Genomic DNA, 12,957 nt, shown 5'->3' on the forward strand with positions numbered 1-12,957 from the left:
ATAATGTGTTTAGTAACCATCAACTGATTGCTAAAATTTTATTGCCTTTTGTCGTGTGAAATGATATTTATAGACATTTTAATACATGTGTGTAGTATTATAACTATAAGAAGAAAAAAAAGTCATTTTGAATATATTTTTACCTAATCCTCTAAAGAAAAAACTCCATGAGCTTTTTCATTTTGAGTGTTTTTATTCCAAAACTCCTTCTAAAACTCTATTTTACCAAACACTCTTTTTTAGAGTTTTTGACTAGTAACCTTTTTTCATATAGTAACCTTTTAAAATCATAAGTTACACTATACAGTTACAATCTACCATAGTGAACCTTTTTTTTTTTTAAATATAGTTACTCTTTCTTACATTAGTTTATCATGATAAAATTTTCACTTTGTAACCTAGTAACATTTTTTCAACATAATCAAACTTTACAATCTATATCTACTCATCTTTTATATCTATTTTTTTATATAGTGACATTTTTTTGGAAAATTCTACATGGTGAATTCTTGAAATCCGGATTACACAACGTGACCCCATGGTATTGTTTTACAAAGAAACGTGACATTAATGACTTTTTTCATCTAATTTTATACTCCCTCCGTCCCATAATACAAGTCCTAATTCTGTTTTTACGCGGAAATTAAGGTTAAATGGAATCTTGTTTTATTTGAATAAAAAAAAAAAATTTTTATTGAGAAACACTTGCATTGTTTTTTTCTTTTTAACAAAAATAAAAACTGTCATTTAATGTTGCATGGTTTAATGTGTATAGGAGTTCAATGGGGTAAAAGTTTTCATTTTGTCATTAATAATGGTGCATTGGAAGCTGAAATTATGATGACATTTTGGGAATTAAACTATTTTCATGAGGGTATTTTGGGAATAATTATTGATTGAAAATAGAAATAAGACTTATATTTTGGGACACCTTATAAGGAAACAGGACTTATATTATGGGACGGAGGGAGTAGTTAATTAATTTCTAAAACCCTTAAATCTAATTAATAAATACATAGTTAACTTTTATTAAAAAAACCTAATTTACCACACAACCCAACCGCACCCAACCCAACCGCACCCAACCCACTCCCCTGCTGCCACCCTATCCCTGCCTCCCTCCTTTCCTTGGTAGCTACTGCAACCACCCCCTCCCTTGCTGCCACCCATTCCCTTCCCTCCCCAACAACCGCCCTCCCCAACAACTGAAACCAACCAACCAACCCTGCCACCCCTTTCCTTCCCCCGACCACCGAAACCACCCCCTCCCCTCCCCTCTCCATCTCGAACCTCGAAACCAACCCCGAGCCACTGCCACCCTTTCCCCTCTCCCCTCTCTTTCCCCCACCCCTAGATATTCCATGTTGCTTTTAATATGTGTGTGTGTGTGTGTGAGAGAGAGAGAGAGAGAGAGAGAGAGAAAAAGAAAGAAAGAAAATGAGGCGATTTCGTGGGTGGGGATGGGGAGGGGAAGGGTGGTTTCAGCTGTGGAGGTGATTTCGAGGGTGGGGGAGGAGAGGAAAGTGGGTGGTTTAAGTTGTGGGAGTAGTGGGAGGGGGTAGGGCTGGGATGGGAACATGGGAGGAGGTGGGGATAGCGGTTGGGTAGTTTAGATTTTTTAAAAGTTTTAATTTGAATCAAGGATATTAAAAATTAATTAACCTGAAAATGGATGGAAAAAGTAATTAATGTCACTTTTCTTTGTAAAACAAAATTATAAGTCACGTTGTGTAATCCAGATTTCAAGAATTCACCATGTAGAATTTTCCAAAATCAAGAACCATCACGTAGAATTTCCTTTTTTTCATAAATTACTTAAAGCTAACCAAACGGACCGAAAGAGTAATACAACACGTCAACAACTAACACCTTCACTAAACCGCTACCGCAAGTCCGCAACAGCCACTCCTGCAAAACAAATTCAGTCATAAATAATTTGTAAGTATCCGAATGCCGATGTGGAGTGAACAAAAGCCCGATTTACCATTTATTTTAGACTGAAGTACAAAGGATAATCAAACTACAAAAACCAGTTTATGATATCCCAAGACCCAAATCACCAGTTCACCAATCATTACCAAAGAATTGCAGCAAACATCTTCAATTCCAAAGAGAAAAATGGTCATGTCGGAAGAAATGGGACTCACATCTACATCTACATCTACATCTACCTCTACCTCTACCTCTACCTCTACCTCTAGCAGCAGGCAAGCTGAAGGTGTGCGCGGCTTCCCGGCGGCAGCACAACCGGAGATAATGAGAGCCGCCGAGAAAGACGACCACTACGCTTCCTTTGTCTCCGACGCCTGCCGCGATGCTTTCCGCCATCTCTTCGGTTCTCTTTCTCTCTCCTTTTTTATTTTCACTTTGTAACTTCTTTCCTTATAAGAGATTTCAACTGAAAGATAATGTTATTTTTATGGGATTGTATTGCAGGTGCTAGACTTACTGTTGCTTACCATAGTCAGGTTTATCCTTTTTTTTTTTTTTTACTTCCATTCTCTGTTAATTATTTCAATTTTTGTGTATTATTGTCAGAATTGTTTGTAGGAAACGTTTATATTACTTGGGAAAAGGGTGCAGAATTAAGAAATTAATGAATTGAGATTGGTTTATTCGTCTAATTGAGCAACTATTGTACAACTTGTAACAGGAATTGAGATTCACAATAGGAGTAGTTATAGTTGCATTGTTTATATACTCCGTTTATGATTGATTTCAGATGAATGTTTGATGTACATATTATTGTACTGGGGCCACTGAAAAACCAATCATTTGAGTAATGGCCAACTTTGCCATTCGACTAGAATTATAGTAAGTCATTGTTCTCTTTTTTATGGAAATGCTTGGTATTTGAAAATAAGGTTCTTTACTTGTCAGGCTTAAGGCCTGTACATATTAATCTTCGTGGATCTTGCCTGCGGTGTTGTTCAAACTGGGGCGACTGAGATACCAATCATTTTTGACAAATGGTCGTTTGCTTGAACATAAGAAGTCATATTTTCGTAGGAAATGCAACTACACGGGAAAAATAATTCTGTAGGAATAGTGTTTCGTTGAAAGTGCAAATTGATAGAGATAATATTTACAGTAATATTTTCTATTGTAAATATTATCTCTATCATAAATTCTTATGTTTTTGTCAATCCAACATATCCACATTTTCCCACTTGGTAGGAATTTTTAGTTCTCATGTTTTTTATATGTCAATCAAACAAGCACTTGATACATGCTGTTTCGGCAAGAATGCTTCATAATGTATATTGTATAAGAACTGAGACCTATTCCATGGGATGTTATTTTTGTGCAGACAAAGCTTCTAGGCCAGATGCTCTATTATATTCTTACAACAGGTGCAGGTCAGCAAACCTTGGGAGAAGAATACTGTGATATAGTTCAGGTATTGTTGCTTTGGATCATCCTTTTTTCGGTCTGGCAAGTTCTATTCTTTTATGGCAGAAAAGCTTCTGTAATGTTTCTTTCTGTACTCTTGAGATATCTAATAGTGCAATTGACAATCCCTCGACCCCCACTTTCCGCCCTTTAAAACAACTCATTCTGGTGTGATATGCATTTGTTTGAGAGAAACATGTGAGAGTAAATGAGTTAGCTCTATCAAGTGATTCTTATTTCTTAAGCAGAAGCAAAATCTTGTTCCAAGCAAATTAATGTTGCCTATTTCATTATTGGCATCACTAAGTTGTATTGGTCATAAACGACGTTTAGAGTTGGATTGACTATACTAACCATAACCTTTTTGCTTGTTTATACATATAATATTGGAATAAGTCAATAGAAATATGGTATATTTGTCGTGTACAAAAAATGCACCTTGCTAGCCTAAACCATTAAAAATGCGACGTGTAACCCTAAGGTTTGCAAAAATATTTATTAATGACTAATTGATAGTAGTTTCGTGAATTGAACACTCCCTAAAAAAATGTTAAAACCCCTCATTAAAACTAAAGCATTGCATTAAACCTGTGAACAAAATTACTCTCTTTTCCATTACTAGGATGTTTCCTAGACTAGTTTGTGTTAGTTCAAATATTACTCTCCATTTGTCACTATTAGTATGTGGTGCACTTTTAATAGTTGGGGATACACGATAAAAATTCCCCAAAAAAATTACAATTTTTACATGTGATCCCTTGAGCCATTTGAAAATATTTTATGGATTATATACTTTGGGATGACCTTATTGATGTTGTTGCAGATCGCTGGATCTTATGGACTTCCTCCAACTCCTGCAAGACGAGCCTTATATATTCTTTATCAGACAGCAGTTCCCTACATTGCAGAAAGAATGAGGTTTTGCCAACGTTCCTTGCATTAGATCATGTAGAACACTTTTTTCTTATTCCAGTGTGTCGATGCTTTTAATTGGTTTGATTTAAGTAACTCAATCATTGGTCTTATGCAGCTCCAGAATTGCTTCCCGTGGCATGTTCCTTGCAGAATCACATTCTGATGAATTCGGTGATAGCAGTATTCCACGGAATAGTCAACTTGGTAGTGGAACCCCATCATCCTCTACATCCCAAATCTCAACTTCATCTCTTGCTCGATTAAAAGGACGATTTAGAAGATTGCGGATGTACATAATACACCAATGGCCAACTGTATGGAAACAGCTTCCGTTTAGTGATGCTCAGTTTTTGTGATAATGAGCCAAGCGCAATTTTTAGTTGGAATAGATCAATTCTAGTGCCTTTGTGCAATTGTGCAATTGTGCTAATGTCATGATTACTGTGGTGTTCAGGTGCTCCCAGTAGCACGTGAGGTTTTGCAGCTGATTCTTCGAACAAATCTTATGCTTTTCTACTTTGAAGGTGCTTACTCAAATCTGAGATCTGAGGATTAATTATGCATCTTCTCACTGCAGGTGTTTAGAGACGTTAATATTCCTATTGCTCCTCAACTGCAGGCCTCTATTATCATATCTCAAAAAGAACATCTGGAATACGTTACATGTTTATTGGCAAACCGTCAAATCAAAGACCAAGGTAAACACTGAGCAAATAAGTTGGGAACTAAAACACATTAAACTTATGACAATATATTCTGGAATTGTGTTCGAGGTTTGCTTCATCATCTAGGAATTTAGCATGTGTTTTTTTTTTTCAGTGTTATATCTCATTCTTCTCTTTCTGCTCCAATCTTATTGAGATGAATTTTTGTTGCAACTTCATGCTTCTTTTCTTTTCAATGTGTTTTAGTAGAGATTGTGGGAACTATAGTGTTTTGTTATTTGATTGGGATTTCAAAGGACATTTGCTAGTGTTGGCTTAATCTCTAATCCTCTTCAATGTGGTCTGCTGCAGATATCAAATACTTGGAGTTTTTCTTTTAATTCAGTTGTGTGTTATTGCTGCTGAAGCATTACGTCGCACCAATCTATCCACCCTTGGAAGTTCAACTCGTCTGGCATCTTTAGGGACCTATCAACACTCAGCAGGTTCTTACAACCTTAAGCCATTTCTATATTTTAAATTTGTTTCACAAATCAAAATTCTAGCCAGTTTGATAAGAGTTTATATAGTATGTAAGATATACTACCCTCTTTGCTTATCTCACTGTTAATATGATGGTTTTCTATCCAATAGCCTAGGGTATCCTAGGATGAAGCCTGATGAGGTTATCTTCAATCTATATAGCTTGTTAGGGTGTAGAGCATCTAAATGCTAATTGTAGGTTGGTGACAAATTTAGGTTGGTTGAACTGAAAATTCATATTGTTGCTCTGCAGGAGCAGGACTACCTGTTCTGAATGAGGAAGGGGATCTGATCACTTCGGACTCTGAGAAAGTCAGCTTTCTATCTGAGTCAACGTCTGCAGAGGTATGCGCTAACTTCTTGTGCTATTGCAATAAATTGCTTTATTACAGAGTTGAAGTGAGTGAGTCACTAATAATTTTATGAGCTGCATAAACTTTCTCAATGATAATGTCTAAAGATAGTTGTATGTTGGGGCACTACTGGTAGCTTGAAATGATGCAAGGCGCACCCTGCATTCGGTGCTTTAGGACCTTTGTCATGGGCTCATGGCATGAGTTTTAGCATTTGCACAATAGCACTTCATAAACATACTCTTTTTACAAACTTCTTGTGAATACTTCGATTTTGGACAATCTTGGGGTGAATGGTATATGGTCATTCTTAGCCATTTGGGCTAGGGCCATACGGTCAGGGTACTCCCAGCCCAATTATTTCCGAGCACCTTGAGGGTGCAGGGAGGGTAAGGGCCACCCCAAAATCCGCCATGGTGGGACTTGAACCCTTAACTTTGAAGTCGTGAGGACAAGTACTAGACCGAAGCAAGCTTGACTACCATATTGCCTAAATAGGCAGGATGCAAATGTTATTAATTGATTAATATCGAATACCACATTGAAAATTCTTTTGCTTTCTTGATTATTTCCCTCTGAAGACTGCATAGTTTAATGATTCTCTGTCTACCCAGGCTAAAGGAGCGACTAAATGCACTCTTTGCCTCGGTAATCGTGAGCATCCCACAGCTACACCTTGTGGCCATGTATTTTGTTGGTATTGCCTCTTTCCATTGCGAAACTGTGCTTGATTAGACCTGTTCTACTCTTTTGTATCTTATGTAGTTGATGCATGCATTTCTAATGTTTTTTATAGGAACTGCATCATGGAGTGGTGCAATGAAAAGCCTGAATGCCCTCTTTGTCGCACACCATTGACGCATTCAAGTTTAGTTTGTTTATATCACTCTGATTTCTAGAGCACCCAACCAATGACCAAAGGTCATTCTAAATATTTGGGCAAAGGGGGGAAAACAAACGCAAGTAGCATTTTCTCCGTTTGTGTCATATGGATGAAAAAGAGGGATAATTCTTGGTTTATCTATCTTTCGGAGTTAAGAGTTTAAGACCTATTGTACAATTCACTGTTGTAAACTGCTGTGTATTCTGTTGGGATACATCATGCATGAATTAGATGTCTGCATATGCCCAATAATTATGGAAATAATAGAAATTTAGTCCTTTTCCTCATTTGATTTATAGTGTTTGGTTGGATAGAAAACATATTAGTCTTTGATTTCTTTCTTTTTTTATAAGTTGGCTCTTTGATTTCTTGACAAAATGGAATTTATTAATCTAAAAAATTTACGTTTTCTTTATGCATCACATAATTATTTTTTCCCACTCGAATTTCTTAACTCAATATAAATCTCAAATTTACAATGTGTTCCCATATTAATTCCAAGTTTGATATTTATCTAAATAATCCCAAGTTTGAAGGTAGTCTTTCCTTGTTGGTCCGAATGACTTGAAACCTGTTTAATGATTAAAGTCATTGCTCCCTTCCCCTCCCAAGAAAACACCATGAACTAACCCACTACACCATGCTAAGACTGCCACGGTGCCACCCATGACCCACACCTGTTAAGCTGCTACCCATCCTAATTCCTACCACCACTACCCCTTACCTCCACCAAGTCACCACCATAGCCATCCTCCCCAACAAGGACCGACTACTCCGCCCTCGCCAGGTTGTGTACAGCCCTCCCCTCACTCCAAAGTTCTCCTGCAAAAGCAACAAACTTCAATACTTCTAAGTTCCAAGGCATGGTAGTAAATCAAAACAGAATGATCAAAACCACATTTTTTTTAATGAAGACTTAGGATAGATTATATTCATATGTGCTTATATGTAGATGAATGATTTTTTTTTTTAATCTGGGAGCAAATTTGTACGCGCCGCTATAACATCAATTTCCGCACAATCACGCAACACACCGTAGAACTACTATGGAGAGACGAGGAGCGAAAACGCTCATCAGGAGCGGCAATCTATAACCACTCACATCCATATATTATTAAAAAAAGATTAGGCGAGAAGAATTTTGATTTTCACAAAAATGATTTTTACGTAAAAAAAAATTTGATGACCAATTACAAAGTGACGTGGCTTAGTTTACCTGTTGAAACAACATTGGACCTAGGACCAATTAGGGAATACTATCCTAAAACATAGGATTTCTCAAAATAAATTGAATGTGGGATTAATATCGGAAGACCTTTTAAACTTGGGACTTATGGTATCAACTTTCCCTTGTTAAATTTCATGCCAAAAACTAATAAACTTCTTTCAGGGAAATGCAAAAACAAGCTCTTGAATCACGACCCTATCAAAAACTTGTTATCTTTTCTCTATTAGATAGTACTCCCTCCGTTTCCTAAAGATCTTTCTTGTTACTGTTCCTACAGATCAAGAAAGATCCATTTGTGTGGGGCGTGGGGTGGGTAAAGTAGAAGAGAAATAAGATTAAGATAAATAAACAAATAAAAATGGGTTAAAAAAGGAGAGAGAAAGGGAGCAAAGTTGAATTAATAAGGTAATGGTGGACCATATGATAGGGACATGAGAGGTAAAAAAGGAAAAAAAAAATCCAAATCTCTATTATATAAGGCAACACGTGGAGGACACCAAAAAATAGAAAAAGGAAAAAAAAAATGGAAGACAACTAACTATTTCATTTGAATGAAAAGGAGGGGGAAGTAGGCATTTAAACTGAACATTAGTTTTTTGAGAAAATAAAATATAAAGATAGTTTTTCTACCCAATTAATTTTATTTTCTACTTCATTTGTTATTACACGTTATCGCACGCACTGCGTACATGTAAGACTAGTAAGAAATAAAATAAGAGCGGGAAGATCTTTTGGAAACGCACTTAAATAGAAAGAAGAAAGATCTTTAGAAAACGGAGGAAGTAGTATGTAGCTTGAAAGGAATAGTATGTAGTAGTATGCCACTAATGAGTGCCAAAAGATATAATCCATCCTATTAGTCTCAACAAGACACCACCACCTAACTGCAGACCAAAATACACCCAAATATCAGACATATGAAGAAATTTCTAGGTTCATTGGTGAAACTAATATACTACCTCTGTTTTTATTTAGTTGCAACATTCACCTTTTTGCACAAACTTTAAGAAATGAGAAAAGAGAGTATAATTGACTCACTTGCCCCTACTACTAGTACTTTAATTAAATGGGGGGGAGAGAGAGAGAGGGTAATATAGACAAATTATCCCAAAAGCTTTCTTAAAAAGGGAAATGTTGCAACTAATAAAAAACACCTAAAAGTAGAAAGTGTTGCAACTAAATAAAAACAGAGGTAGTATATACACTGCTTCCAACAAAATTCCATTGTGCTCTCAGGTGTCATACAATCCATTATTGATAACTGAAAGTTACCATGACTAACAAGTTCACTATTGGTTTAGGAAATAGCAATAAATCAACAATAAACTGAATGACGCAGATAAAAGAAAACTATCAGCTTCTGCAAAACTCCGTGTAGTTGATAAAAAAAATACTAACATCCAACAAAGACGAAAACAATCTGATTGAATTACAACTTACTGTGACAAATGTATGTAGACATAATCATGTTGCTTAAAGGTCTACAACTGAAGTGTATCATAGTGTAGCTTTAATTCAATAACAAAATTTCAGGATTGCTCTAGAAGTTCAAAATTTTGACTTTTTTAAACCATTGCTCATTGCCATCCTGCAGGTGGTGGAGCAGTAACCTCTTCCCAACCATCAGATATTGTAGCTGCAGCAGCTGCTACTGGAGCTGCCGCCGGTGGAGCTGCACAAACAAAAAGAACCGCTTTAAAGTTTAGACACTTAATGGTCGAGAGTATGAGTTCCCAGCCTCTAATTACTTTTTTCCGACCATTCCACACAAATAGCTTATAGATTAGCCTTTATACGTATAATGTATAGACAAACCTGTGCATATTATTTACAGAATTTAAACCCAATCTCTAGTCTCTACTATCTTCTTTATGATTCATTATGTCAATTGCATTGTTAGTTCGTATTTATTTCTCCCAACAGAAAAAATGCAACAATTGAATATTTTATACCTCACACATAATACCCAATTGTTGCATTTTTTCTTTTATGAAAGAAGTACATCAGTTTACGTTTAGCCTATTCTTTCACCTTTTACAAACATACAAGCATGCATATATTCATATTAGAAGGGCTTGTGAACAAAACATGTATCTACTAATATTATTATTGTTATAGAAAAAAGTTCGGATATTTTTCTAATAATGATAGAATAATCCAAATAAATATTAGGAATTGGACTAGATAACAATGCAAGGCTCACAATTCCCTGTGATTTTCATAAATAACAAATGAAACAAGAAACTTCTGCACATCTAGGGGACAAAAGAGCTATAATTACCTTGAGCAGTAGTCCAGTCAGCTTCAGCAACTGGAGGAACTGAACCAGCAAGTGTCTCTCCTGGAAGAGGAGCAGCAGCCCACTGGTCGCCAATAAGAGGAACACTGCCATAGTCTCCATAGTCAGCAGTAACAACAGCTTCTTCTTCATCTGTTTCTTTAGGCTCTTCTGGCTCTCTGAAGAAAAACAAGTCCACCTACAAGAAGCAAACATTAGATCAACTAAATAGGTTTTTTTCAAGTGCTCATACATTGACAGCTACTTCCCTTGTCTTTCCAAATTTTTGAAAAATGAAGAGCTTGTAGGAGTAGAAAAATCATCTACAATGTAAAACAGAATGATGTTTACTTCATGACTGCATCTTTGATTCATAAATTATCACACGACAAACCTCAGAGATAACAATACCATGACTGATGAGCCTTTTGCTAAATCTTGACAAGATAAAAGGGTGGGTGGATGTGAAAACTGAGGGACTATCAACAAATTACTTATATGCTTCAGAAATTAACTCTATGAAGCCAGGTCTTTAATTATTAATACTTTCGTGCTTGCTCAATTTTGGCTGTTAGCATAGTTCAGAGACCATAAGAGAAAGCAGAAAGAATCTAGGCCTGCTAAAAAATAACAACCCAAAGTAGTTGGTGCAAGAGAACTCACCATCACATCCCATTTCTGTCCACTACGAATGGTTCCACGCATTTGGAGAACCATTCTAGCCAGCATCCAATACAGACAACCGATGCTGTGCCTTCCTTTGTTATTAGCAGGGATGGCAATGTCAACATAACGCATTGGGGAATCAGTATCGCAGAAAGCAATGGTAGGAATATTCCCAAGTGCAGCTTCTTTGATAGGCTGCATACATTTAGATGAAACACATGAATTAGGAAAATTGACAAGACAACAACAATGTGAACAATCACAAAGATGAAATGTGGAAGAATATTAGAGCATGTAAAAAAGGCAATAACCTGATGATCTGTACGTGGATCAGTCAAAATGAGCAGACGAGGTTCACAGAAACTAGTCTGCAGCTGATTGGTGAAGGTTCCAGGAGTATGCCTTCCTGCAATAGCCTGGGCTCCAGTGTACTGTGCAAACTTAAGCACAGCTCTCTGACCATATGGTCTGGCTGACTGAACTATAATGTCCCGAGGGTCCTCAATAGCTACAATAACCCTGGCAGCCATTTGAAGTTTCTCCCAAGTCTTTCCCAGATTAATGATGTATATACCTGATAGTACATACTGTCAGGTTCGAAACAAGCATCTCACAAAGAGATGTAAATTACTCGTAGCAGTTTCATATTTTTCAGACCCATTATATATTAGGGAAACATGCGCGAAATCAATCAAAAACCCGCACAAATTTCAGGTTGCAGGATAAGAAACATCAAAAGCATCCAGCATCACCTCATAATAGAGGGCACCGAGGCACAAAGAGTGCCTACAGCCTAGGCATGAGGCCATGGTGCACACATCCACTAGGCAAGGCACATCTAAAACTTCTTATAAGCTGAATAATTATACAAATCTAAGCCTGATAATGCATTAGAATTAAAGATATTTGTCTTGTCAAAAATCAAAATGCCACTAGTTGCACCATCAATTATCAATCAAATAAGAATCTGAAAAAAAGTAAAGCCTGAAGAAGATTTCATCTCTTGCAGCCTAAAAATGTCGAACTAAACATGCTCTAAAGCCAAACTCGATAATTTCATCATTACTGATCCATTTCCCCACCAACCCGCTTATCAAAAAATCAACATGAGTGTAGATACTATAATAGACAAGGCTTAACCCAGCATACCCATATCAAATAACCTCACATATAACCTCTAATCACAACCCAGCTATAATCATTATGTAAATCTAACAAACCATACTTCAAAAAATTCCAAACTACAGAATGCCAAAGCAAAATAACAATTCGTCAATACCATATCTATAACCCTATTTACCCTATACATATATAAACCAACATAATAAATCAGTCCACAAAATAAATGAACATTTATGTATATCTAATAAATAAAACGCCAAGCTCGATTTTTTATAAGTTCATACCATTAATATTGAATATGGGTATTTTACAAAAATTGAATAAACTCAAAAAAAGTGTGAATGAAAGAGAAAGAGACCGTCAGAGCGGCGTTTGTGGATGTAACGCTCCATCTGAAAGTCGCAATTTTTGGTGCCGAGGTGAACATCGGCAGCAAGCATCATTTGGATGTCTTGCTCTCTTTGAGATAATCCTCTGGCTGACTCCATTGTTGTGTTTTCTCAACAACACCAAACAAACAAGAGTTTCGGCGTTGTTATTGAGTTTAGAGTTTGGACTGGGAGAATAGAGGAGTTTAACTCGGCAGTGAAACAAGAGATATAACAGAATATAGCCCAATGTCACTTACAAAACCCTAGTTCCGTTTTTAAGTTACTTTTTTGCCCCTCTGTACTCTCTCTCTCTCTCTCTTTGTGGTTCTTCCCTCCATGTTTTCCCCTCTTTCTAGGGCCCACTTGCGCATCTTTTTGTTCTATCATTTTTATTTGGGATATTTCCTCAGGTACCCCTGAGGTTTGACGTAATTCCTAAATTACCCCTCACATTTGGGGAATTCCTCAGATACCCCCGAGGTTTGTGTTTGTGCTCCAAATACCCTTACTCTTAACGGAACCCTAACGCCGTTAACTTTTTTTTCTCTCTTTCTTCAGTTT

At 36.6% G+C, this 12,957-nt stretch overlaps 2 protein-coding genes across 2 annotated transcripts; one reads left to right on the forward strand and one right to left on the reverse strand.

The window, feature by feature from the left end:
• Window positions 1-1,858: 1,858 nt before the first annotated feature.
• LOC104886573 (peroxisome biogenesis factor 10) lies at window positions 1,859-7,018 on the forward strand. Its single transcript, XM_010671027.4, has 11 exons — window positions 1,859-2,335; window positions 2,437-2,468; window positions 3,311-3,400; window positions 4,217-4,311; window positions 4,424-4,622; window positions 4,763-4,832; window positions 4,928-5,006; window positions 5,325-5,458; window positions 5,749-5,840; window positions 6,463-6,545; window positions 6,645-7,018. The coding sequence occupies exons 1-11, from the start codon at window positions 2,119-2,121 to the stop codon at window positions 6,745-6,747; spliced, it is 1,194 nt and encodes a 397-aa protein (XP_010669329.2). The 5' UTR covers window positions 1,859-2,118; the 3' UTR covers window positions 6,748-7,018.
• Window positions 7,019-9,317: 2,299 nt separating this feature from the next.
• On the reverse strand, window positions 9,318-12,637 carry LOC104886574 (40S ribosomal protein Sa-2). Its single transcript, XM_010671028.3, has 5 exons — window positions 12,384-12,637; window positions 11,215-11,477; window positions 10,901-11,098; window positions 10,241-10,436; window positions 9,318-9,631 (listed from the first exon to the last, which is right to left on the reverse strand). Exons 1-5 carry the CDS (start codon window positions 12,511-12,513, stop codon window positions 9,537-9,539), a joined length of 882 nt encoding a protein of 293 aa, XP_010669330.1. The 5' UTR covers window positions 12,514-12,637; the 3' UTR covers window positions 9,318-9,536.
• Window positions 12,638-12,957: the final 320 nt, after the last annotated feature.

Source organism: Beta vulgaris, chromosome 2, assembly GCF_026745355.1.
Source record: "Beta vulgaris subsp. vulgaris cultivar EL10 chromosome 2, EL10.2, whole genome shotgun sequence".
NCBI classification, from domain to species: domain Eukaryota; kingdom Viridiplantae; phylum Streptophyta; class Magnoliopsida; order Caryophyllales; family Amaranthaceae; genus Beta; species Beta vulgaris.

Excerpts from the sequence above, each read along its gene's own strand:
- LOC104886574 (XM_010671028.3), bottom strand. The coding sequence starts at position 12,513 with ATGGAGTCAGCCAGAGGATTATCTCAAAGAGAGCAAGACATCCAAATG. Across the intron at positions 11,478-12,383 it reads CCACAAACGCCGCTCTGACG|GTATATACATCATTAATCTG; the intron begins GTCTCTTTCTCT and ends ATGTACTATCAG. Across the intron at positions 11,099-11,214 it reads ATCCACGTACAGATCATCAG|CCTATCAAAGAAGCTGCACT; the intron begins GTTATTGCCTTT and ends AAATGTATGCAG.
- LOC104886573 (XM_010671027.4), top strand. The coding sequence starts at position 2,119 with ATGGTCATGTCGGAAGAAATGGGACTCACATCTACATCTACATCTACA. Across the intron at positions 5,007-5,324 it reads CCGTCAAATCAAAGACCAAG|ATATCAAATACTTGGAGTTT; the intron begins GTAAACACTGAG and ends GGTCTGCTGCAG. Across the intron at positions 6,546-6,644 it reads TGTGGCCATGTATTTTGTTG|GAACTGCATCATGGAGTGGT; the intron begins GTATTGCCTCTT and ends TGTTTTTTATAG.